Here is a 27,132-nt window from a genome sequence, read left to right on the forward strand (position 1 = left end):
AAGCTAGCTGTTCATAATGAAAACGTCTATTTATTTATGAACATATAACATGGTACCAGGATTGGTAATATCTGCTGAATATTGTGAAACGCGACATGGAGAATTTGAAGCCACCAGAGGGTTTGAAACTCACGGGGAATGCCGACTGCAATTGGCGGACTTTCAAACAACAATTCGAACTCTACATTGCTGCCATCGGGTTCGGTACGAAGCCAGACGCAAGGAAAATAGCATTGCTGCTCACGGTTGCAGGCCCGCAGACGATATAGGTATTTAATACGTTTGTATTTGATCAAGAGGAGGACAGAGAAAAGATGGACGATGTGCTAAAAAAGTTTGATACACATTGTTCTCCCAAAAAGAACGAGACCTATGAGAGGTACGTGTTCTGTTCACGGACACAGCAGCAAAATGAGACTTTTGATAGCTTTGTGACCGATCTGAAACTGAAAGCACAGACATGTAATTTCTCTGAACTGAAATCATCCATGATTCGTGCCCAGATTTTGTTTGGTATTCATGATAAAAAGGTCAGGGAACGTTTGTTGAGAGAAACTGAACTAACATTGGAGGATGCTGTGAAAATATGCCATGCCAGTGAGCTAACTCAACAGCACGCAAAGACTTTCAGTGAAATTAATAATAATGCAACTGTAGTGAATGACTGTGCTGCTGTCGGTGCTGTGTCCTACGAGGGGAAGAAACATGGGCAGAACAGAAATGCAAAGCAATCGGGGGATGGAATTTTTAATTGTAAACGCTGTGGTTACCAGCACCAGTCAAGACAATGCCCAGCGTTTGGGAAAATGTGCACAAAATGTAATGGAAAGAATCACTTTGCCAAACAATGCTTTTCAAAAGTAAAAACAAAGAAAGGGCAACAAGTCAATGTGATTGAGGACACTGATTTAAGTGAGACATTTTTTGTAGGAATGGTGTCATGTGACAATATAGAAAAGGATACAGAAAATGTGCAGCCCTCAGGAGTGGACAATGCTGAACATAAAGTTAATGCAGCAAGAGGACAAATGGGTAATGCCACTGCAGGTAAATGGAGCATTAGTTACATTGAAACTAGACGCTGGGGCAAAAGCAAACTTAATCAGTATCAGTGACATTAAAAATATGAAAGAAAAACCCAAAATACAGAAAGTCAGTACTACTGAACTATAATGGACAGAAAATAGATAGCTTAGGTGTATGCACACATAAAGTGACAGTCAAAGACAGTGCATCATCTCATGTTTTCTGTTGTGGCTGAAGGACTTGATTCACTACTAGATGACAAAGCTTGTGAGGACTTAGAACTGGTCAAGAGAGTGTACCGTATAAACTGTGCCATAAGCAGACCAGATGACTCGGTGGATTCTGTAGTAAGTAATTTCCAGGATGTGTTCAAAAGGATTTGGAGTTCTACTATTCACTTACAAGATCCAGCTAAAGGAGGATGCTCAGCCAGTGGTACATGCTCCACGGAGAGTTCCAGCACCCCTGCGTGACCGGCTCAAGAAAGAACTGGACAGAATGACCACACTAGGAGTCATCAGGAAAGTCGAAGAGCCAACAGACTGGGTTAACTCCATGGTATGTGTAAAGAAAAAGAACAATGATCTAAGAATATGCATGGATCCAAAGGACTTAAATGCAAACATAAAACGTGAACACTACCAGATTCCCAAGCGAGAAGAAATCACCAGTGAAATGTCAGGTGCCAGATACTTCACAAAGCTCGATGCCTCAAGGATTTTGGCAACTAAAACTGGATGAAGAGAGCACCAAATACTGTACCTTCAACACACCATTTGGCAGGTATTGTTTCCTCAGAATGCCTTTCGGGATAATATCTGCATCTGAAATCTTTCATAGAGCGATGGAACACATAATTGAAGGTCTGGAAGGAGTTCGGGTCTATGTTGATGACATCATCATCTGGGGCTCCACACTGAAAGAACACAATGAGAGACTGACTAAAGTGCTACAGAGCATACGCCGGAATGGACTGAAGCTCAACAAAGCCAAGTGTCAGTTTGACGTCCAGGAAGTCACTTTCCTAGGAGATAATCTATCTGGTAAAGGAATAGAGCCAGATATGGAAAAAGTAAATGCCATACTCAAAATGCCCCGACCCACTGACAAAAAAGGAGTGCTATGCATCATGGGGATGATAAACTTCATTGGAAAGTTCATTCCTAACTTGTCAGCCAAGACAGCCTGTCTGCGAGACCTGCTACGTAAAACAAATGAGTTCGCATGGACAGAAAGACATGAACAAGAGTGGATAAACCTCAAAACAGTGCTGACAACCACACCTGTACTCACCTTCTTTGACCCAACAAAGAGAATCAAAGTGTCAATGGATGCATCAAAAGATGGCCTAGGCGCAGTCTTGCTACAAGCAGAGGGTGAAGATTGGAAGCCTGTTACCTATGCCTCCAGGTCTGTGACTGACTCGGAGTGTCGATACGCCCAGATTGAAAAGGAATGTCTAGGCTTGGTAGTTGGACTAGAAAAGTTCCATGGCTACATATATGGACTTCCCACCTTCACAGTTGAGACAGACCACTGCCCACTGGTTGCCATCATAAAAAAAAATCTGAATGAGATGTCTCCAAGGATTCAACGACTCATGATGAAGCTGCAAAGATATGACTTTGAACTGATCTACACACCAGGCAAACATAGTGTTAGCAGATGCACTATCCCGAGCACCCACAATGAGTCATGTGAGCTCTACTGAGGAAGACGTGGATGTTCATGTGAGTATGGTCATTGCTGCGCTGCCCGTGTCAGACACAAAATCAAAGCAAATAGCAGAAGAAACAGTAAAAGATACAGTGTTACAAACAGTAATAGAGAACATTCATCATGGTTGGCCAAAAGGTTCCTGTCCAAAGTACTATCACATCAGGTCAGAGTTGAGTGTCGCAAGTGGACTATTACTAAAACAGAACAGAATAGTCATTCCACAGGCTCTACGTCAAGACATGCTCAAAAGGATTCATGAGGGACACCTCGGAATTGAAAAATGCAAAAGGAGAGCAAGAGGCACTGTTTATTGGCCTGGCATAAATAAGGACATTGAGAACATGATAGGCAAATGTGAGACATGTCAGAAACACCAAAACAAACAAGCAAAGGAACCAATGATAGTAGCCGACTTACCAACAGCACCATGGCAAAAGGTTGGTATGGACCTCTTTCATTTGAATGGTAAAGACTATCTAATAGTGATTGACTACTATTCTAACTATCCTGAGATGGTGCTGTTCTCAAGCACATCAGCAAGCAGTGTCATAATGCATGTGAAATCCATCTTCGCCAGACATGGAATTCCCAGAATTTCCATTAGCGACAATGGTCCGTGCTTCAACTGTAAGGAGTGGCAACAGTTTGCAGCACATTATGACTTTCAACACATCACATCCAGTCCTCTGTATGCTCAGTCGAATGGTAAGGCAGAGAAAGGTGTTCAAGTTCTCAAACAGCTACTGAAGAAAGCAACAGAAAGCAAGTCTGATCCTTATCTCGCCCTGCTGAGCTACCGAGCCTCCCCTTTAGACTGTGGTTCTTCACCTGCTGAACTCCTAATGGGTCGCAAGTTGCGCACCACGCTACCCTGCTGTGCAAAAGAAAAGCAGAGTAAGGAACTGAGACAGAGACTTCAACTGTTAAAGCTGAAACAGAAATCACACTGACAAGTCATCCAAAACTCTGAAACCATTGACAAGGGATGATGTTGTCAGGATTGAGGATCCAGATGCATGGAACAGGAAAGCTACAGTTCTTGAGGAAGTAGGACCAAGGTCATACACTGTTAGAACTGAGGAAAGACAGATTCTCAGGAGGAACCGCAGTTCCCTCCTGAAAACACAAGAAACTATCCAAGAGCAAATCGATGACAATGCCGCAACTGAATCTTGTCACTCACCACCAGAGCAATCTAACACAAACACACATATAGGCTCTCATGAAAACACATCAGACTTACCTGTGCTGAGAAGATCCACACGTGAAGTAAAAAAGCCTGATATAGTTTTCTTTGTACTCAAAGATTAAGTCTAATAAAAGAATGAAAAGCTTAAGAGTTCATAAAGCAAAGCTTTCAAAATGTGTTGACTGTTGTGAAGATGTTTATGTCGTTATGATTGATTGATATTGATTTTGTTTAACCTCTAAGGCAGGGGGATGTAATGATCAGTAACATGTCATTCTAGAATGGTACACTAGGTGGAGCTGTATGTTTATTAGTGGGCTACCCACAAGGCAGTAGTCAAGATGGATGCCTGTACACTGGTCCACATGGCTGAATAAATGACTAGCTCAAGCTAGCTGTTCATAATGAAAACATCTATTTATTTATGAACATTGGACTATAACCTGGTGTTGTGTGACTTTTTACATTTGTCCACCCCAGTCCAACTCCGGCATCTCCACACCATAAATAACACATCTCACTTAAGCTATACAGTGGGTGGTGGTGCTGCAGTAAAATAAAAGAGGCTTGGGATTAAAGATGGTCATTAGTACAGACCTATCACGCACTGTGGGCATAGTAGTGCAGAGGTCGGGTGGACCGCGGTATGCTGGGACTCACCGGACAAGCTGCATGCAATAGTATTGATCGTGCCCAGGGGCCGCTGCCCCGGTGTTGGCCCCGCGCACTCTTTCCGGCACGTGCCCCGGGCGACCCTTTATGAGCAAAGCGTTCCTCAGCGCACGCACAGACCTGGCGCAAGCGGCGGTCGCCATGGCACAGCTCGCCCAGCCTGCTGTCAACCAGCAGTGCATTGATAAATACAGTCCCTGCCCGGCTGTCCCTCGCTCATTCTGTCCGGGTAACAACCGTGGCCGCTTTAAAGTGTTGCACTGATTTTAAAAGTTACTTCTAACGCCTAACTTATTTATCCGGATAGGGCAGGGGGAAAACACTCTCGTTTGTTATATATAGATATCTTTACTGTCTTATATGATTTTTTTGGATTTCTGCGCTCTCAATGCGATCACGTGACGATTAGGTGGCGCCCGATAGCGTCACGTGAGTTGGGGAGGGGAGGAGTGAGGATGGTGGTTGGGGGCCGTTGCTCAGTGGGGTATCGATTCTTATCTTGGATGCTTTGCTGGTGTATGAGTCTGGCCCTCGGTGTCCTGTTGCTCCTCCAGACCAGCGAGGGCGTTATTAGTGGGTAGGTGCCCGTCCGCCTGTTTGTATTTCCTTTTTCCTTAGAATCACTCTAGTTTTGTAACGTGTCACCCCGGGCTGTTACCGTGTGGTTTAAACTGTCCGCACCCGAGCTGTGCGCCGCATTGGGGGCTCCGACTGAGGTTGCTACGCGGCTCAGTCCCTCGATTGGGATAGTTAGACTCGTAACGGGCAGTCCACTTCTGCAAATTTCTTAAAATGAAGATTTGGGATTAAAATGTTGGTTGGCGAATTAAGCTTAGTGCAATGAAGTTGAGCATAGGGTCATCAAGTTGGTTGATACAATAGAAGCTGATTCACCACATCAAAGGCAGACGTCTGTCATATAACTAATGGGGAAAATTTGATACTTGGGAGAACAGTCGATGGTTGGCGATACCTGAAGACTGGGTGTAAGATGACATACCCAAGTAGAGATGCAACCAGAAGCTGCTAAAGCTCTACACATCCAACCAGTGGATGTACTATTCAGTTGGCACTGATTTTATTTTAAGGCTATTGCATGTTTCATAGAATCATAGAATGGTTACAGCACAGAAGGAGGCCATTTGGCCCATCAAGACCATGCCGGCTCTCTGCAAGAGCACTTCAGCTAGTTCCACTCCCCCGGCCTTTCCCCATAACCCTGCAATTTTTTTTCTTGTAATTATCCAATTACCTTTTGAAAGCCACAACTGAACCTGCCTCCACCACCCTTTCAGGCAGTGCATTCCAGATCCTAATCACTTGCTGGGGGGAAAAAAAAGTTTTTCCTCATGTCGCCTTTGGTTCTTCTGCCAATCACCTTAAATCTGTGTCCTCTGGTTCTTGACCCTTCCACCAATGGGGACAGTTTCTCTCTCTACTTGATTTAGACCCTTCATGATTTTGAACACCTATTAAATCTCCTCTCAACCTTCTTTGCTCTAAAGAGAACAACCCCAGCTTCTCCAGTCTGTCCACGCAACTGAAGTCCCTCATCACTGGAACCATTCTTGTAAATTTTTCTGCACCCTTTCTAAGGCCAAGTGTGGTGCCCAGAATTGGACACAATACTCCAGTGTTTTATAAAGGTTTAATGGTGAGTTGCATTTAGGAGGTGTTCCTACTATTTGAGGGTCTAGTGAGAGCTGATACTCATGTTTGTGGATTTTATAATGGCCAATTAGTGACTATCCTCTTGTGATATATTTGGGTTTGGATTGGTTCCAAGATGGAATGTCTGGTATGGGGAACTTGGCACTGAGTAAGTCCAGTGTGGCAGACTGGCTAACCAGGACCAACAACACTAAATTGCTGTTTGTGGGGCCATGCTGTGTGAAAATTAACTGCTGCGTTTCCCTACATTACAACAGTGACTACACTTCAAAAGTACTTAATTGGCTGTAAAGCACGTTGGGACATCCGGAGGTCATGAATGTCACTAGAAATAGGAACAGGAGTAGGCCATTTAGTCCCTTGTTCTGCCATTCAGTGAGATTGTAGCTGATCTGTGATTTAACTCCATGTAACCACCTTTGTCACATATCTTTTAATACATAAGACGTAGGAGCAGGAGTAGGTCATTTGGCCCCTCGAGCCTGCTCCGCCATTCAATAAGATCATGGCTGATCTGATCTTGGCCTCAACTCCACTTCCCTGCCTGCTCCCCATAACCCTTGATTCCATTACCATTCAAAAATCTGTCTACCTCCACCTTAAATATATTCAATAACCCAGCCTCCACAGCTCTCTAGGGAAGAGAATTCCAAAGATTCACAAACATCTAAGAGAAGAAATTCCTCCTCATTTCTGTTTTAAATGGGTGCCCCCTTATTCTGAAATTATGCCCCCAGTTCTAGATTCCCCCACAAGGGGAAACATCCTCTCTGCATCTACCCTCTCAAGCCGCTTCAGAATCTTGTATGTTTCAATAAGATCCCCTCTAATTCTTCTAAACTCCAATGAGTATAGGCCCAACCTGCTCAAACTTTCTTCATAAGACAACCCCTTCATCCCAGGAATCAACCTCGTGAACCTTCTCTGAACTGCCTCCAATGCAAGTATATCCTTTAAATAAGGAGACCAAAACTACGCAGTACTCCAGGTGTGGTCTCGCCAACGCCCTGTACAGTTGTAACAGGACTTCCTACTTTTATACTCCATTCCCTTTGCAATAAAGGCCAACATTCCATTTGCCTTCCTAATTACTTGCTGTACCTGCAGGCTAACCTTTTGTGATTCATGTACAAGGACCCCCAGATCCCTCTGTACTGCAGCATTTTGTAATCTCTCTCTCTTTAAATAATATTTTGCATTTTTATTTTTCCTACCAGAATGGATAACCTTGCATTTTCCCACATTATACTCCATCTGCCAGATTTTTGCTCACTCACTTAGAATCTCCAAAAGGATATAGATAGGCTTTGTGTCCTCCACATAATTTGCTTTCCCACCTATCTGTATCATCAGCAAATTTGGCTACATTACACTCAGTTCCTTCATCCAAGTCATTAATATAGATTGTAAATAGTTGAGGCCCCAGCGCTGATCCCTGCGGCACCCCACCAGTTACAGTTTGCTAACCTGCAAATTACCCTTTTATCCCGACTCTCTGTTTTCTGTTAGTTAGCCAATTCTCTCTCCATGCTAATGTATTACCCCCAACCCCGTGAGCTCTTATCTTGTGCAGTAACCTTTTATGTGGCACCTTAGCGAATGCCTTCTGGAAATCCAAATACACAACATCTACTGATTCCTCTTTATCCACCCTGCTCGTTAGATCCTCAAAGAACTCCAGCAAATTTGTCAAACATGATTTCCCTTTCATAAAACCATGCTGACTCTGCTTGACTACATTATGATTTTCTAAATGTCCTGCTACCACTTCCTTAATGATGGACTCCAGCATTTTCCCAATGACAGATATTAGGCTAACTGGTCTATAGTTGCCTGATTTCTGTCTCCCTCCTTTCTTAAATAGGGACGTTACATTTACGGTTTTCCAGTCCGCTGGGACCTCTCAAATCCAAGGAATTTTGGTAGATTACAACCAATGCATCCACTATCTCTGCAGCCACCTCTTTTAAGACCCTAGGATGCGGGCCATCAGGTCCAGGGGACTTGTCCACCTTTAGTCCCATTAGTTTGCCCAGTACTTTTTCTCTAGTGATTGTTTTAAGTTCCCACCCCAATAGCCCCTTGATTATCCATTATTGGGATGCTTTTAGTGTCTTCTACTGTGAAGACCGATACAAAATATTTGTTCAAAGTCTCTGCCATTTCCCTGTTTCCCATTAATTTCCCAGACTCATCCTCTAGGGGACCAACGTTTAATTTAGCTACTCTCTTCCTTTTTATATACCTGTAGAAGCTCTTACTGTCTTTTTATATTTCTTGCTAGCTTATTCACATAAGGTATCTTCTCTTTCTCATTTTTAGTCATCCTTTGCTGGTTTAAAAAAAATTCCCAATCCTCTGGACTTCCACTATTCTTCGCAACATTGTATGCCTTTGTTTTCAATTTGATACCATCCTTAACTTCCTTAGTTAGCCACGGATGGTTCATCCGTCTCTTAGAGTCTTTCTTTCTCACTGGAATATATCTTTGCTGAGAGTTATAAATATCTCCTTAAATGTTTGCCACTGCTTTTCTAGTCTTACCCTGTGATATACCTATCAATTCATTCCATGAAAAGCGACGAGTTAAGATAGTAACTATAGGTTTTTATTGGCTAAATAACCGAGCCCACCCTCGTGGGTGATCGGTTCCAACAAGGAAGAGTACTAGCCAAGCGGTCACCTTTTATACCTGGGCAAGCAGGCGGAGCCATGGGCGGAGTCAGCTGAGGTATGCCTAGGTATAACAGCGTGCATGGCAAGAGTTAACCTTGTGTAGTGATAACAACAGTGTAACAATAGTGAACGGTTGTGAACGATAACAGTGGTTTACCACATTCACCCCTTGTTTAAAATTGAGTCCGGCGGGGTGAAGTGTACTACCAGTTCGTGTATGTCAGTCTATCAGGCCTCGTAAGCCTTTCTGACCGGCGCGGCAGCGGTGGTGCAGTATCCGATGTTAATGCTGGTGTCTGCGTGGTCGACGAAGGCCCCTGGGGTTCCGGCATGCCGCCTACAGGAGCTGGATTTGGGGGAGTGGTGGGGGATAACGGTGGTGTCTCGGGGTGCCCGAGGGTGCGAGGTCTCGCAAGAAGACTGTGTCCTCCCGCCCGTCTGGGTATTCCACATAGGCATACTGGGGGTTGGCGTGCAGGAGGTTCACCCTCTCGACCAGGGGGTCCGTTTTATGGGTCCTCACGTGCTTCCGCAGCAGGACGGGCCCCGGAGAAGTCAGCCATGTTGGTAGCGAGGTTCCCGTAGTCGACTTCCTGGGGAAAACGAACATTTGCTCATGAGGGGTGGCGTTAATGGCGGTACAAAGCAGTGACTGGATGGAATGGAGCGCTGCCGGGAGGACTTCCTGCCAGCGAGAGGTTGGGAGGCCCTTAGACTTTAGGGCTAAGAGGACGGCCTTCCAAACTGTCGCGTTCTCTCTTTCCACCTGGCCGTTCCCCTGGGGGTTGTAGCTGGTGGTCCTGCTCGCAGCAATACCTCTCGCGAGCAGGAACTGGCGAAGTTCCTCGCTCATGAAGGATGAGCCCCGGTCGCTATGTATATAGTTCGGGAACCCGAACAAGGCGAAGAGGTCGCTCAGGCATTTGATGACCGTGGTACTGGTCATGCCTGGGCAGGGGAAGGCAAAGGGGAAACGGGAGTACTCGTCAATAATGTTGAGGAAGTACACATTACGGTCAGAGGACGGGAGGGGCCCCTTAAAATCGATGCTCAAGCGCTCGAAGGGGCGGGTGGCCTTGATCAGGCTTGCTCTGTCCGGCCTATAGAAATGCGGTTTGCATTCGGCACAGACTTGGCAGTTCCTGGTCATGGTCCTGACCTCCTCCGATGGAGTAGGGCAGGTTGCGGGCCTTAATGAAGTGGTAAAGTCTAGTGACCCCGGGGTGACAGAGGTCGTTGTGGAGGGTCCGCAGTCTATCACCTTGCGCGTTGGCGCATGTACCTCGTGATAGAGCATCTGGGGGCTCGTTGAGTTTACCAGGCCAGTACAAGATATCGTACTCGTAGGTGGAGAGCTCAATTCTCCACCTCAAGATCTTGTCATTCTTGATTTTGCCCCTCAGCTTGTTATTAAACATAAAAGCAACCGAACGCTGGTCGGTGAGGAGGGTAAATCGTTTGCCTGCCAGGTAATGCCTCCAGCGTCGTACCGCTTCCACAATCGCCTGGGCCTCCTTCTCGACAGAAGAGTGTCGGATCTCAGGGCCCTGGAGGGTCCTTGAGAAGAAGGCCACAGGTCTCCCCGCCTGGTTAAGGGTTGCAGCTAGGGCGAAGTCGGATGCATCGCTCTCCACTTGGAAAGGGATGGACTCATCCACTGCGTGCATTGTGGCCTTCGCAATGTCTCCTTTTATGAGGGAGAAGGCTGCGCATGCTTCTGCTGTCAGGGGGAAGGAGGTGGACTTCATGAGGGATCTGGCTTTGTCCGCATAATTGGGCACCCATTGGGCATAGTAAGCGAAGAGCCCCAGGGTTCTCTTCAGTGCCTTTTGACAGTGGGGAAGGGGAAGCTCCATGAGGGGGCGCATTCTTTCGGGGTCGGGGCCGATGACTCCGTTCTCTACTACGCAGCCGAGGATGGCAAGGTGTTAAACACACATTTCTCCTTATTGTAAGTGAGGTTCAGCCGTTGGGCCGTACGGAGGAATTTCTCCAGATTAACATCGTGGTCCTGCTGGTCGTGGCCGCAGATGGTGACGTTACCTAGATAAGGAAACGTGGCCTGCAGCGCGTTCTGGTCAACCATCCGGTCCATCTCCCTTTGGAAGACCGAAACCCCGTTGGTGACGCCGAAGGGAACCCTAAGGAAGTGGTAGAGGCGGCCATTCGCCTCGAAGGCAGTATACTGGCGGTCCTCAGGGCGGATAGGGAGTTGGTGATAGGCCGACTTAAGGTCGATGGTGGAGAATACCCGGTACTGTGCAATCTGGTTGACCATGTCAGATATGCGGGGAAGGGGGTATGCGTCCATCTGGGTGTACCGGTTTATGGTTTGGCTGTAGTCGATGACCAGGCGGTTTTTATTGCCGGTCTTAACGAGTACGACCTGGGCACGCCAGGGGCTGGTGCTCCCCTCGATGATGCCCTCCTTCAGGAGACGCTGCACCTCAGAGCTAATAAAAGCTCTGTCCCCAGCGCTGTACCGCCTGCTCTTGGTAGCGATGGGTTTACAGTCGCGGGTGAGGTTAGCGAACAAGGAGGGGCCGGGACTTTGAGAGTGGAGAGGCCGCAGGTGGTATGCGGCGGGCGGTTTAAAAACTGGTTGTAGACTGAGAGTGGGGGGAGGGTTCCACCGTATGCCAAAGTGACACTTTGGAGGTGGCATTGGAAATCCAGCCCTAGTAGGACGGCAGCGCAGAGCTGGGGCAGGACGAGAAGTTTAAAGTTTTTATATTCCGTGCCCCTAACCGACCGGGTCACCACACAGTATCCGCTGACGTCTGTTGAATGGGACTTCGACGCCATCGAGATCCGATGGCGCGTTGGCCGGACAGTGAGGGAGTAGCAGCGCACCGTGTCTGGGTGAATAAAACTCTCCGTGCTCCCGCTGTCAAACAGGCAGGTCGTGGCGTGGCCGTTTACCTCGATGTCCATCATGGACCTGGACAGATGATGCGGGAGAGCTTGGTCAAGCGTGACGGAGGCCAGTGTATGGCTGAGTGAGCTGCTGTCGTCGGCAGGTGAGGCGGTGGTCGGGTCTGGAGACAACATGGCGGCCGAGTGCGGCGAACAAAATGGCGGAGAAGATGGCCGCCCCCACGACTTACATGAGGCACTGCTGGCGTCTGTGGCCTTGATCAAAGATGGCCGCCCCACAACTCACATGAGGCACTGCTGGCGTCTGTGGCTTTCCCTCTGCAGGCGTTCGCGAAGTGGCCTTTTTTTCTGCAGCCGGAGCAAGTCGCGTTCCTTGCAGGGCAGCGCGCCCTTTGATGTCTCGCCTGGCCACAGAAATAGCAGCTGGCGGCCCGATCGCGGGGCTCCGCTGCCGCAGCAGGTCCCGGGGGTGGCGGTCCCGATCGATTCCGGGACACCGACGCCGTAGTAGGTCCCAGGGGTGGCGGTGTGAGGGGTATTGCGGCCGGAGTCGGGCCCGAGCCCCACGGTCGCGCAGCACTGTACCCGGAGTACGCCTCGAGGTCCCGATGGGCCACTTCCAGGGAGCGCGCGAGGGCTGTAGCTGCTTTCAAGTCGAGGTCCTTTGATTCAAGCAGTCTTTGCCATGAGTAGTCGGACCGAAGGCCTTTCACGAAGGCATCACGGATATTTCCTTCAGCATGTCGTGCAGCCGATACAGCTTTAAAGTCACAGTCCCTGCCGAGTGTTTGTAGCGCCCGTAAAAATTCATCTACAGACTCTCCTGGCTGTTGCGAGCGGGATCTTAGGAGATGTCTGGCATACATTGAATTTACTGGGCTCCGGTACTGCTCTTTTAGCAGGTCGAGGGCCTCCTCGTATGTATCAAGGTCCCGGATGAGTGCAAATACTTTAGGGCTCACCTGGGCGGTCAGAACTCTTAGTTTGTCGGCTTCCGATGGCACGCCGGAGGCTACCAGGTAGGATTCAAAGCAGCTCAGCCAGTGATCGACGTCGAGGGCTGAATTCGCTGCCTGTGGGTTTAGATCCAGGTACGGCGGTCGGAGGGCTCGCAGCCAAGTCGGCTGCTGGGGCTGGTCAGTCATTTCAAAATTTAGCCAATAAAATTGATATACCTATCAATTCATTCCATGAAAAGCGACGAGTTAAGATAGTAACTATAGGTTTTTATTGGCTAAATAACCGAGCCCACCCTCGTGGGTGATCGGTTCCAACAAGGAAGAATACTAGCCAAGCGGTCACCTTTATACCTGGGCAAGCAGGCGGAGCCATGGGCGGAGTCAGCTGAGGTATGCCTAGGTATAACAGCGTGCGTGGCAAGAGGTAACCTTGTGTAGTGATAACAACAGTGTAACAATAGTGAACGGTTGTGAACAATAAGTGGTTTACCATACCCTGTAATATATTTTCCCAGTCCACTTTAACCAAGTCTGCTTTCATACCTTTGTAATTACCTTTATTTAAGTTCAGGACACTAGTTTGAGACCTAGCTTTCTCACCCTAAAACTGAATTTGAAATTCTACCATGCAATGATCACTCTTCCCAAGATGATCCTTCACTTTGAGATCATTAATTAATCTAGCCTCGTTACATATTACCAGATCTAAAATAGTCTGCTCCCTGGTTGGTTCCACAACATATTGTTCCAAGAAACCAGCCCGCATACACTCTTAAGAACTCTTCCTCAAGTCTGCCTTTGCCAATTTGCTTTGTCCAATCAATATAAAGATTAAAATCTCCCATGATTATAGCTGTACCTTTCTTACAAGCCTCTATTATTTCTTGATTTATACTCTGTCCTACAGTGTGGCTACAGCTTGGGGGCCTGTAGAGCACTCCCACCAGTGACTTCTTACACTTATTATTTCTTATCTCCACCCAAACTGATTCTACGTCTTGATCTTCTGGGCCAAGATCATTTCTCACTACTGCACTGATCTCATCCCTTATTAACAGAGCTACAACACCTCCTTTTCCTTTCTGCCTATCCTTACAAAATGTCAAATACCCCTGAATATTCAGTTCCCAGCCTTGGTCACCTTGCAACCACGTCTCTCTAATGGCTATCAGACCATACCCATTTATTTCTATTTGTGCTGTCAACTCATCTATCTTGTTACGAATGCTGCGTGTGTTCAGATATAGAGCTTTTAATCTTGACTTTTTACCATTTTTCCCTACTCTGACTCTTTCTGATGCACTCTTGTGTATACGCACTGTCCCTTCCTGTCACACTCTGGTTATCATTACCCCTATTGCTACCCTGCACTTTTGCCCTCTCATTTTTCTTTGACTTTTTACATTTCCGCTCAGCGGATCCCTCCACCCCACTATTTAATTTAAAGCCCTATCTACAGCCTTAGTTATTCGATTCGCCAGGACACTGGTCCCAGCCTGGTTCAAATGAAGCCCGTCTTGACGGAACAGCTCCCTCTTACCCCAGTACTGGTGCCAGTGCCCCAAGAATCGAAATCCATTTCTCCCACACCAATCTTTGAGCCACTCGTTCATTTCTCTAATCTTTGGTTAACAAAACTCTATCAATCTCAGATTTAAAATTAATAATTGACCTAGCATCAACTGCCATTTGTGGAACAGAGTTCCAAACTTCTACAACCCATTACATGTAAAAGTGTTTCCTAATTTCACTCCTGAAAGATCTGGCTCTAATTTTAAGGCTATGTCCCCTAGTCCTAGATTCCCAACCAGTGGAAATAGTTTCTCTCTATCAGTTCCCCTTTAATATCTTGAAAACTTAAATCAAATCACCTTTAACCACCTAAATTCCAGGGAATACAACCCTAGTTTGTATAATCTCTCCTTGTAATTTAACCCTTGGAGTCCAGGTATAATTCTGGTAAATCTATGCTGCACTCTCACCAAGGCCAATATATCCTTTCTAACGTGTGGTACTCCGAACTGAACACCGTGCTCCAGGTGTGGTCTAACTAGGGCTTCGTATAGCTGAAGTATAACTTCTACCCCCTTGTATTCTAGTCCACTAGATATAAAGCCCAGCATTCCATTAACCTTTTTGATGATTTTCTGTACCTGTCCGTGACATTTAATGATCTATGTACATGAACCCCCTAAGTCTTTGGACCGCCACTGTTTCTTGCTTTTCATTATTTAGAAAGTTCTCTGTTCTAGCCTTCTGAGGTCCAAAGTGGATGACCTCACACTTGCCTACATTGAAATCCATTTGCCACAGTTTTGCCCATTCACTTAATCTATTAATGTCTCTTTTTGCTTCCTTCTAAACTGCTTACAATGCCGCCTATCTTTGTCATCGGCAAATTTGGATATGTGGCTCTCTATCCTATCATCTAAGTCGTTAATAAATACGGTGAACAGTTGAGGCCCCAACACAGATCCCAATGACCACTAGTCACATTCTGCCAGTTAAAGTACCTACCCATTATCCCTACTCTGTCTCCTGCCGCTCAGCCAATTTCCTAACCAGGTTAATAATTTGTTTTCAATTCCATGAGTTTCAACTATAGCTAACTGTCTCTTATGAGGGACTTTATCAAATTCCTTCTGGAAGTCCATATAAATAACATTTATAAACATGCCCCTGTCCACTACTTTAGTCACCTCTTCAAAAACATCAATCCGGTTCATCAGGCATGACCTACCCTTTACAAATCCATGCTGGCTCTCTCCGATCAGCTGAAAATTTTCAGGGTCTTCATGAAAATCACTATAGAAATGCAAGTTATTTTTGTCTTTATCCCTGGCTGTTGTTGATAATTGACCAGTTAGCTGATTTCAGGCAGAGACTTGTCATTGAGGAGTGGGTATTTTCCCAGTTGCTTCTGGAGAATTTTGCAAGCTCTAATGAATAGGTGACTAGCTGGAAAAACAATAGAGAAGCGTGCAATAAGAGCACAGCTGTCATCATAGGTGACTTTAACTTACATATAGATTGGACTAGCCTAATCAGTAAAAATAATGAGGAGGAGGAATTCCTTGAGTGTTTAAGGGATGGTTATCTGGATCAATATGTCGAGGAACCAACTCGGGAACAGGCTATATTGGACTGGGTACTGTGCAATGAGAAGGGACTAATCAGTAATCTTGTTGTACGGGGACCCTTGGGTCAGAGCGATCATAACATGATCGATTTCTCACTCGAAATGGAGAGCGAAGAAATTGACTCAGAGACTAAGGTCCTGAATTTAAACAAGGGGAATTATGATGCCATGAGACGGGAACTGAGTAGGTCTGATTGGACAACGTTCCTGGGAGGACTGGAGGTAGATAAACAATGGCAAACATTTAAAGATAGAATGACAAAATTGCAAAAATTGTTTATACCAATCTGGCATAAAAGGAAATCTAAAAAGGTGACTCAACCGTGGATAACAGGGGAAATTAGAGACAGCATAAAATCCAAAGATAGGGCGTATAAAATAGCCAAAAAAAGCGCCAGAGCGGAAGATTGGGAACAGTTTAAGATAGAGCAAAGGAGGGCAAAGGGCATGATCAAGAGGGGCAAAATAGCTTACGAAAACAAGCTGGCGGAAAATATAAAAACTAACTCCAAAAGCTTTTATAAATATATCAAAAGGAAAAGACTGGTGAAAACCAAAGTTGGTCCATTGCAGTCAGATACGGGGGAATATATAATGGGAAATAAGGAAATGGCAGATCAACTAAATGCATACTTTGGGTCAGTCTTTACGAAGGAAGACACAAAAAACCTCCCTGGGATATCGGGAAAAATAGGGACATTGGCAAAGGAGGAACTGACGCAAATCAATATCTCTAAGGATATGGTGTTAAGGAAGCTAAAGGGATTGAAGATGGACAAATCCCCAGGGCCTGATAACATGCATCCTAGGGTACTGAAGGAGGTGGCCCTAGAGATAGCGGATGCACTAAGGATGATTTTTCAGAATTCATTAGACTCGGGAACAGTGCCGATGGATTGGAGGGTAGCTAACGTTACCCCACTATTCAAAAAGGGGGGTAGGGAAAAAGCAGGTAATTACAGACCTGTAAGCCTTACATCAGTTGTGGGCAAAATGCTGGAGTCCATCATTAAGGATGAAATAGCGGAGCACTTAGCAAATGGGGACAGGATAGGACAGAGTCAACATGGATTTACAAAGGGTAAATCGTGCTTGACTAATCTATTGGAATTTTTTGAGGGAGTAACTGGTAGAATAGATGGGGGAGAGCCAGTAGATGTGGTGTACCTGGACTTCCAAAAGGCCTTCGATAAGGTCCCACATAAAAGATTAGCATGGAAAATTGAGGCTCATGGGATAAAGGGGAAAGTTTTGGCGTGGATAGGGAACTGGCTGTCAGATAGAAAACAGAGAGTTGGAATAAACGGCTCATTTTCTGAATGGCAGGCAGTAACAAGTGGGGTACCACAGGGATCTGTCCTGGGCCCCCAGCTGTTCACAATTTACATTAATGACCTGGATCAGGGAGTCGGATGCAGCATTTCCAAATTTGCAGACGACACTAAACTAGGAGGGGGGGTGGGCTCAGAGGAAGAGACCAGGAAGCTCCAGAGCGATTTGGACAGACTGGGCGATTGGGCGGATAAATGGCAGATGCACTATAATGTGGACAAGTGCGAAGTTATCCACCTTGGGTGCAGGAACGGGAGGGCAAATTATTATTTAAATGGCAATAGATTGGGAGAGGGGGAAGTACAGAGAGACCTGGGTGTTCTTGTACACCAGTCACTGAAGGCGAGCATGCAGGTGCAACAGGCGGTCAAGAAGGCAAACGGTATGCTGGCCTTCATAGCAAAAGGGTTAGAATACAGGAACAGGGATACCTTGCTGCAGCTGTACAGGGCACTGGTGAGACCACACCTCGAGTACTGTGTACAGTTTTGGTCGCCTCATCTGAGGAAGGATGTTCTTGCCATGGAGGGGGTGCAGCGGCGATTCACCAGGCTGATACCAGGAATGGCGGGAATGACCTATGAGGAGAGACTATGTAGTTTAGGGATGTACACACTGGAGTTTAGAAGATTGAGAGGGGACCTCATAGAAGTGTATAAAATTCTGACAGGTCTAGACAGACTGGATGCAGAAGGAATGTTTCCCTTGGCGGGTGAGAACAGAACTAGAGGACATAATTTAAGGATAAGGGCTAAACCATTTAGGACAGAGATGAGGGGGAATTTCTTCACTCAGAGAGTGGTGAACCTGTGGAACTCATTGCCACAGAGGGCAGTGTACGCCAGCTCATTAAATATATTTAAGAGGGAATTAGATATATTTCTACGGGCAAAAGGGGTTAAGGGTTACGGAGAGAAGGCGGGGACGGGATACTGAATTAAAGGATCAGCCATGATCTCATCGAATGGCGGAGCAGGCACGAAGGGCCGAATGGCCTACTCCTGCTCCTATCTTCTATGTATCTATGTATCTATGAACTGTGCCATGGTAAACTGCATTGTTTTAGCTTTTAAACTCTAGCTGTGTCCCTGTGTACATTTGGAAGTCCCTAAATAGTGGCTGTTGCCAATATGGGATTGGGTAAGTGGAAGTTACTATGAACAGGGAGGGTGCACTCTATATCTTGTGTAACTTTCTTAGTTTAGTTAAGTTAGTAGTCTAGTTAGCTACTTCCTGTCTCAAGATGACTCCTGGGGTGGCAGCTCCATAGAGCGCTCCTTTGCTGTGCAATTCAATCTTTGGCCATCTGTTGCCATCTTTTGTCCTTTCTCATCCAATCTCCTCTCTCCCACTGCTCAAGTTCCCCTGGCTCTAATAGTGGGTGAATTTTAGCCCTAACTACAGGTTAACTGCTAGTTTACAGTTACCTGGGCCCACTGCCCATCCCCTGACCATGCCTGCTCTTTGTTATCCTCAGTGAGCTGGAATGTTTCTCAAATTTGACCTCCAAATTCTCAATGTGAAGACCACGCTTCTCCACTGGGCTACACCGTAAAACTCAGCTGCTGTGACTCTGATCTGCTATTCAGTTGCTTAAATTTTAAAGTAACTTTGTCTAGCCTACAGCCCATCCTCCACCATTCATGTTAGGCTGAGCTTATGACTGTCTGATAGGTATTTCAGCTTCAGCTACAGTCTGGTTCCTGACCAGAAATTCATTCTCCTGGGCCGAAGTCCATTTCTCCACCGCCTCGGGATCTTATGGTGACCACCAACTTTGCCACCGTTTTCCTGCCCCATGATCGATTCTGCACATCTCCTGAATCTTCATTCCCACAGGAATACCTGCAGTAGTGCATCCTCCGATACTCTACCCTTCAAATAGCTTCTGGACTCGCTCGCTCCAAGCTGACTCTGCCCTACCTGCGTGAACTTTATCCCACCACGGGACCTCGGACTTTAACGCTGGACTCTCTCCTATTGTCGTTTCTCAATTGCCCGTTTATTACCAGGGCATGCGTATAATCTTGCTATGTAACCAGGCCCATGTAACGCTTCCCTGAGTCCGTTCATGTGCGTGTTTTGGCTCCTGCTCTAGACCCGAGCCATCACTCTAATTTCCCCTTTTTCTCTCGCTTTTTTTTCTTTTCTCTTTACCACTCCTAGACCTCTCTTTCCTGTCATCATGTCTCCTTTCATTTCTCCCCTCTCGGGTACTCTGCCCTCCCAAATCCCTACCCCAACCCTTCAGCACTACTCGACCTTCCTACTCTCCTGCCGCTGTCGCAGGTTGACTCCATCTTGGATAAGCCTACAGATTCCCTCTGAGTCTCTGTTGGCATCCTCAAAAGGGCCCATCGAAGCACTCGTCGCTGCCTCCTTGCGCACAGCAACCCCAACCGTCCTATCATACTCGCTCGCCAAGCGACCCCACTGGAGAATAATCTTTACTACCTCCTTTCCATCCCACTCGCCCCTTTCAATATGGAGCCTACAGACTCTGGCAGTGGATCAGCTATCACCGACTCTCTCCGCATCTCGCTCCAGACTGAACATTCACTTGTGAACAAGGCCCTTGCCGTCCATGAGCTTATTGTGAATGATTGCCTCGACCTCATAGCCTTGACGGAAACCTAGCTGAGAGGTGATGATACCTTCCCCTAAATGAAGCCTCCTCATTTGGCACTACCTTCCACCACATGTCCTGACCAAACTGCTGCTGTGGCGGTGTGACTCTTGCCACCGAATCGCACCTTGCTCTGTTCCTCTACTCCTCCGGCACCGTCTCCTCCTTTGAACATCTCGCCTTGTTCCACCCGTCTCATCTCGCATTTAAAATCCTTGTTCTCTACCGCCCACCCAAGTACCACATCAATTTCCCACCGAGATATCTTCACTGCTTTTCTCTCTCAGCCTTTGCACTGAGCAACTTCTCGTCCAGTGATTTCAAACGCCATCTCAACTCATCATGCTCTCTCTCCTCTGAGTTCGCTGCCCTCCTATCCTCCCTTAATCTCTCCTTCCATATAAACTCCTCTGCCCATATTATTGGCAACCCCCTCGACCTTGCCATCTCACGTGGCCTCACTACTCCCATCATGTCAATCACAGATAAGGCCATCTCTGATCACTTTCTTGTATCACTCTCCACCCACGTCCCTCTCACAACCCCACTTCTGTGTCTGTCCCTAGAAAAAAACTCTCTCTCCCGCCCCCCCCCCCAAAAGTCACTTACAGCTGCACTTTCAAATTCCCAACTGGTCAAACTTTTGGCTGCCTTTAGCAGGACATTTCTGCAGCTACTGATCTGCTCAATCACACCTCTCAGTAGGTAGCACTCTCTCCTCTGAGTCAGATGGTTGTGGGTTCAAGTCCCATTCCAGGGACTTGAGCACAAAAATCTAGGCTGACACTCCAATGCAGTACTGAGGGAGTGCTGCATGTCGGAGGTGCTGTCTTTCGGATGAAATGTTAAACCTCGGATGCGCGCAAAAGATCCCATGGGACTATTTTGAAGAACAGGGGAATTTGCCCCCATGTCCTAGCGAATATTTATCCCTTAATCAACATCAATTTAAAAAAAAAAAAAACATTATCTGGTCATTATCACGTTGCTGTTTGTGGGAGCTTGCTGTGCGCAAATAGGCTGCCGCGTTCCCTACGTTACAACAGTGACTACAATTCAGATAAAAGTACTTCATTGGCTGTAAAACACTTTGGGATGCCCAGAGGTCACGAAAGGTGCTATATAAATGCAAGACTTTACTTGTCTTTACCCTAGTCCCCAATCAAACCATTACTCTGTCTCACTTTGGTTGTTCCTCTGACATCTCCACTCCCTTAAGTCCAAGGGACACAGACTTGAAAGTTTATGGCCGACAACTGTTTTGGCCATTCATTGCCAGATCTGGCTGGACCACATGAAGCACTGCCTGGTCCTGCTCTCCTGCCAAAACTGCTCACTATTCCAGGATCATTCTGGAATGCAAAGATAACCCCCAGCTTCTCCATTACAAACTGTTTTCTTAAACCTCTCTTCCCTGCCTCCTCCACCCTCACCTTCAACAAGTGTGAGGAGCTCATGGACTTCTTTGTCACTAAGATTGAGACCATCCGTTCAGCTGCCTCTGCCGCTTCCCTTCCTTCCCCTAAGGTTCCCCCCTGCCCTAGCCCTGAACTACCACCTTTCTCTAGTTTCTCTCCTATCTCCCCTCATGTCCTTTCTGAGTTAATCTTTTCCGTGAGACCCACCTCCTGCTCCCTCGACCCTATTCCCACCAAACTGCTGACCACCCAACTTCGCTTCCTGACCCCCATGTTAGCTGATATTGTTAAAGGTTCTCTCTCCTCGGGTACTGTCCCCCTCCCTATCAAATCTGCCATCACCACCCCTGACCCCTCTGTCCTTGCAAACTACCACCCCATCTCCAACCTCCCTTTCCTCTCAAGTCCTTGAACGTGCTATCGCCTCCCAAATCTGTACCCATCTTTCCTGGAACTCCATGTTTGAATCCCTCCAATCAGGTTTCCGACCCGCCGCAGTACTGAAACGGCCTTTTATCAAAATCACAAATGACATCCGATGTGACTGTGACCATGGTAAACAATCCCTCCTCATCCTTCTCGACCTGTCTGCAGCCTTTGACACGATTGACCGCACCATCCTCCTCCAACGTTTTTTTGTCCGTCATCGAGCTGGGTGGTACTGCATTCTCCTGGTTCTGTTCTTAGCTATCCAGTCATAGCCAGGGAATCACTTGCAATTACTTCTTTTCCCACTCTCGCACTGTTACCTCTGGTGTCCCCCAAGGATCTATCCTTGGCCGCCTCCTATTTCTCATCTACATGCTGCCCCTTGGCGACATCATCCGAAAACACATCAGGTTCCACATGTATGTGGACGACACCCAGCTCTACCTCATCATCACCACCTCTCTCAATCTCTCCACTGTCTCAAATTTGTTCACTGCTTGTCTGACATCCAGTACTGGATGAGCAGAGATGTCCTCCAACTAAATATTGGGAAGACTGAAGCCATTGTTTTTAGTTCCCGCCACAAACTCCGTTCCCTAATCTCCGACTCCAGACCATTCAGTCTGAGACTGAACCAACCTTTTGAAACCTTGATGTCATATTTGACACTGAGGTGAGCTTCTGACCACATTCCCTGTCAAACCCCTTAAGAATATTATATGTTTCAATTAGATCCCCTCTCATTCTTCTAAACTCTTGAGGAATATAGGCCTAGTCTACTCAATCTCTCCTCATAGGGCAATCCCCTCATCCCAGGAACCAGCCTAGTGAACCTTTGATGCACTCCCTCTAAGGCAAGTTTGTCTTTCCTTGGGTAAGGAGACCAGAACTGGACACAGTACTCCAGGTGTGGCCTCACCAATGCCCTGTATAATTGTAATATCTGTTGCTTCTGTGTACTTAAAAATCTTGCAAGTAAATTTGATTACTAGCTTTAGCCTGAATAATAATATCTGACAATGTAGTGTTTTCTGCCTTTCAGAATAGATGAAAATGCATGGTGAACAACCCATGCAACCTCCACCACACTATCAGAGTCAAATCTTGTGGCACATTGCTCCCATTCATGACACTAATAGGATTTCAGTTTTAGATCAATGGGAATATGGGTTTGAGAATAGAAGCTGCATTTTTTCCTGTGGCTATAAAGAGAGATTAGGGAGAGAATGAATTCTAACAATTTGTGGCAGCTTATATGGAATAAATGTCACTTGCAGAGCAAAAAGTTTGAAGTAAATGACTAGAAGCTAAAAGCAATAAATGAGAACTAGAAAGCAGAAGGTCTTGGACAGAACGTTAGAATTGGCTTATTTGGCAGTAGAAAAAAGGAATTAGAACTATGGGCATCAGTTAAATGCTTAAGCTGCAAAGGATGTGCAAGGATCATGGCGGCAGGGTGGGGGTTGGGTTGATGCAGGCTTGTTTATGGGAATTGCATTTGGTGTGAATACAAATAGAGTGGGAGCGAGTCAGAGTTGAAACGGTGTAGATTATAAATTGATTCTGAAACTAAAATTATTTGCAAGAGACTCAAACAACAGAACTAGCCTTTTATTGAACTGATTAAAGTGTAATACATGAAGTAAGTGGGTAAAACTACAACAAGCAGTGTCAAAAACCATAATGGTAATGGTGAACAAACTGTTAGAAATGCTATTTTTCAGACAGCCTCTAAATCAGTGTCATCTAAGTCCTTTAGCGAGGACACTGCAAAAATTATTTGAACAGTTTTTAACAAGACAATAAAGGTGGGGGGGGGCGTGTCAACGGTCAATATTACACACTAATGCTTCATTTTTTTTCAGAAAATTAATGGCTTAAAGTGGGTGGCATGTATTTGCATATAATTTACAGTGCAGAAATAGGCTATTTGGACCAACTGGTCTTTGCCGGTGTTTATGCTTCGCTCATGCCTCCTCCCACCCTACTTCATCTAACTTGTTTAGCATAACCTTCTACAGGAAACTTTTTTTTATCCGGGACCGACGTGGTGCCGGTTCATCAACAATTCCGGATAACCGAAAGCTAGTAAAAGATACGGAGCTGAGAGCTCGGTATCAAGCAACAAACCCTGTTGCTTAGCAACAGGTTCAGAACAATGGCCACAAGCTCCAAGTGTCTCTGTAGCTTAGCAACAGCTGCAGCCACACCCATGCGCAGCAACAGATGGAGGAAGGCAAGTAATAAAACTTACCTGAACCTACTCCTGAATTTTGCCAGTTAACCGAGATTTCCGGTTATTTAAGTGCCGGTAAATCGAAAGTTCCCTGTATTCCTTTCTCCCTCATGTACTTATCTAGCTTCCATTTAAATGCATCTATGCTATTTGCCTCAACTACTCTGTGGTAGCAAGTTCCACATTCTAACCATTTCCTGGATAAGTAAGTTTCTCTTGAATTCCTTATTGGATTTATTAATGACTATCTTATATTTATGACCCCTATTTGTGTAGACTGTGCTTAAACACATGCACCACCCATATGAGCATGCATACTCAAGTATATACATAAACACACAGAAAATAAAGTATCTAAAGTTGTGGGTAATTTCTTGAGACATAATGATGGATAATGTATTTGAAGAAATGATGGATCATTCATTACTTGGGCCAGTCCAGCATGTTACTTTGGAAAATGCTATATGTAGCGGACTGTTGCACCAGTGCTGTCTGATTACAATTTCCTGTCATCATTGTGGCTGCCAAGCTAATAAACTGAAAATAAATTTTTAGACTGTTATAAAGCAGCATCTGAGTAACTGAATCAATTGTGTGTACAGTATTCACAGAATCACAGAAACCCCACAGTACAGATAGAGGCCATTAACTTTCAAAAAGGGAAGTTTATTCTTAAAATGGAAAAAAAATTGCAGGGCTATTGTGAAAGAGCAAGGGAGTGGAACTAACTGGAAAGCTCTTTCAAAGAGCCAGCACAGGCACGATGGGCTGAATGGCCACCTTCTGTGCTGTATGATTGTCAGGAGAGGTTTGTTCCCACTGTAATGATCAAAAAGGGGTGACCTGCTTTGCGATAAGTACTACTGCAATGTCACTTGGAGCAGATGAATTAAAGGTAGATTCCAAATGCATTGTTTATAGTACTAACCTGCTTACCCATTATCCTTTTTAATGAGCTTGAAGCAAGAGATTCCATATTAGGTGGATTTTAATAGAAATGTTTTGATTCAGCTGTTTCAAAATGTAAAGTTAATGTTATTCATAATGTTGGAGCTTACCATGTGTTGAATTCAAATCATTACCGTACATATTGTTGAATGATTTATTTTTCATGGTTTCATAAATTCATGATCAAGGAGCTGTTTGCAAACTAACTTCTGAGCATGACATATTTTAATTTTACTATAAGTGGAGCTGAGCTTTTTACATGGCAATTTAACCTATGTCCACCAGGGTGCAGCAAACTTTGTGGTCCATGTATGCTTTTAGTGTTTTCAGACTCTTTGTTTTGACACATACAAATTATAAATACTGCCCTGTGTACATATGTTTAAATTATAAGTTAACATTTTGCAAAAGAAAGTTGTACCTGACCTGTTTCAGAATGGAAACTCTGTTTCAAAGCAGGGTTAGGGTGATCGCTGCACTGCTTTGTACAAACCATTTTATTGCTTATAGTTTTAGGAACATTGGACCGGAATTTGCAGTGGGTAATAACTAGGAACTAACAGTGTTTGCTGTTATTACCTCTCTAAAACGGACCACAACTTCAGGATGTAGCGCATGCGCATCTAAACTCAGAAATCCTAACGTTGTGGTCAGTCATTCACTGCTCCGACACTAGCTGCACTGTGGCTACGTTTACGTTGCTGTCTGCAACAGCTTGCCAAGCTTTCTCTGACAGCACTTCCCAGCCCCTCTACTTTTACCTCAAAAGACGAGCAACAACATAATGAGAACACGATTATCTGTATATTCCCCTCCAAGTCACACACTGTCCTGATTTGGATCTATACTGCTGTACCTTCATCACTGCTCAAGTCAACATGCTAGAGTTCCCTACATAACACCATTCTGAGAACACCATCAGCACAAGGACTACAGCAATTCAAGAAGATCCACCACCACCTTGGGGAATCCAGGGATGGGTTATATGTGTTTTTTTTTAATTCATTGATGGGATGTGGGCGTCGCTGGCTAGGCCTGCATTTAGTGCCCATCCCTAATTGCCCTTGAGAAGATGGTGGTGAGCTGCTGCCTTGAACCGCTGCAGTCCATATATGGTGTAGGTACACCCACAATGCTGTTAGGAAGGGAGTTCCAGGATTTTGGCCCAGTGACAGTGAAGGAACGGCGATACAGTTCCAAGTCAGGATGGTGTGTGGCTTGGAGGGGAACTTGTAGGTGGTGATGTTCCCATGCATCTGCTGCCCTTGGCCTTCTAAGTGGTAGAGGTTGCGGGTTTGGAAGGTGCTGTTGAAGGAGCTTTGGCGAGTTGCTGCAGTGCATCTTGTAGATGGTACACACTGCAGCCACAGTGCGCCGGTGGTGGAGGGAGTGAATGTTGAAGGTGGTGGATGGAGTGCCAATCAAGCGGGCTGCTTTATCCTGAATGGTGTCGAGCTTCTTGAGTGTTGTTGGAGCTGCACTCATCCAGGCAAGTGGAGAGTATTCCATCACACTCCTGACTTGTGCTTTGTAGATGGTGGAAAGGCTTTGGGGAGTCAGGAGGTGAGACACTCGCCGCAGAATTCCCAGCCTCGCCTGCTCTTGTAGCCACAGTATTTATATGGCTGGTCCAGTTCAGTTTCTGATCAATGGTAATCCCCAGGATGTTGATAGTGGGGGATTCAGCGATGGTAATGCCATTGAATGTCAAGGGGAGATGGTTAGAGTCTCGCTTGTTGGAGATGGTCATTGCCTGGCACTTGTGTGGTGCAAATGTTACTTGCCACTTGTCAGCCCAAGTCTGAATGTTGTCCAGGTCTTGCTGCATATGGACACGGACTGCGTCTGTATCTGACGAGTCTCGAATGGTGCTGAACAGTGTGCAATCATCAGCGAACATCCCCACTTCTGACCTTATGATGGAGGGAAGGTCATTGATGAAACAGCTGAAGATGGTTGGGCCTAGGACACTGCCCTGAGGAACTCCTGCAGTGATGTCATGTGATTGAGATGAATGACCTCCAACAACCACAGCCAACTTCCTTTGTGCTAGGTATGATTCCAACCAATGGAGAGTTTTCCCCTTGATTCTCATTGACTTCAGTTTTGCTAGGGCTCCTTGATGCCACACTTGATCAAATGCTGCCTTGATGTCAAGGGCAGTCACTCTCACCTCACCTCTGGAATTCAGCTCTTTTGTCCATGTTTGGACCAA

General features: G+C 45.9%; 2 protein-coding genes across 3 annotated transcripts in view; one reads left to right on the forward strand and one right to left on the reverse strand.

Annotated features, from left to right (window-relative positions):
* The window catches only part of ndufaf6 (NADH:ubiquinone oxidoreductase complex assembly factor 6), a 31,064-nt gene extending 26,255 nt beyond the window's left edge, over nucleotides 1-4,809 (reverse strand). Inside the window, exon 1 of one of the 2 annotated variants that reach the window (XM_085992621.1) lies at nucleotides 4,595-4,809. Coding sequence is in view for 1 of the 2 variants with exons in the window: in XM_085992619.1 (XP_085848745.1) it covers nucleotides 4,595-4,749 (155 nt within the window). In the remaining variant the exon portion in view is untranslated. The remainder of the gene's footprint in view (nucleotides 1-4,594) is intronic. The other variant, XM_085992619.1, reaches the window with a different exon arrangement.
* A 245-nt stretch (nucleotides 4,810-5,054) lies between these two features.
* nagpa (N-acetylglucosamine-1-phosphodiester alpha-N-acetylglucosaminidase) overlaps nucleotides 5,055-27,132 on the forward strand; it is a 126,452-nt gene continuing 104,374 nt past the window's right edge. The window contains exon 1 of the mRNA XM_085992622.1: nucleotides 5,055-5,183. Coding sequence (XP_085848748.1) covers nucleotides 5,062-5,183 — 122 coding nt within the window. The 5' untranslated portion in view covers nucleotides 5,055-5,061. The remainder of the gene's footprint in view (nucleotides 5,184-27,132) is intronic.

This window comes from Somniosus microcephalus, chromosome 7, assembly GCF_052327205.1.
Source record: "Somniosus microcephalus isolate GS21.2 chromosome 7, FLI_Smic_1.0, whole genome shotgun sequence".
Lineage (NCBI taxonomy): Eukaryota > Metazoa > Chordata > Chondrichthyes > Squaliformes > Somniosidae > Somniosus > Somniosus microcephalus.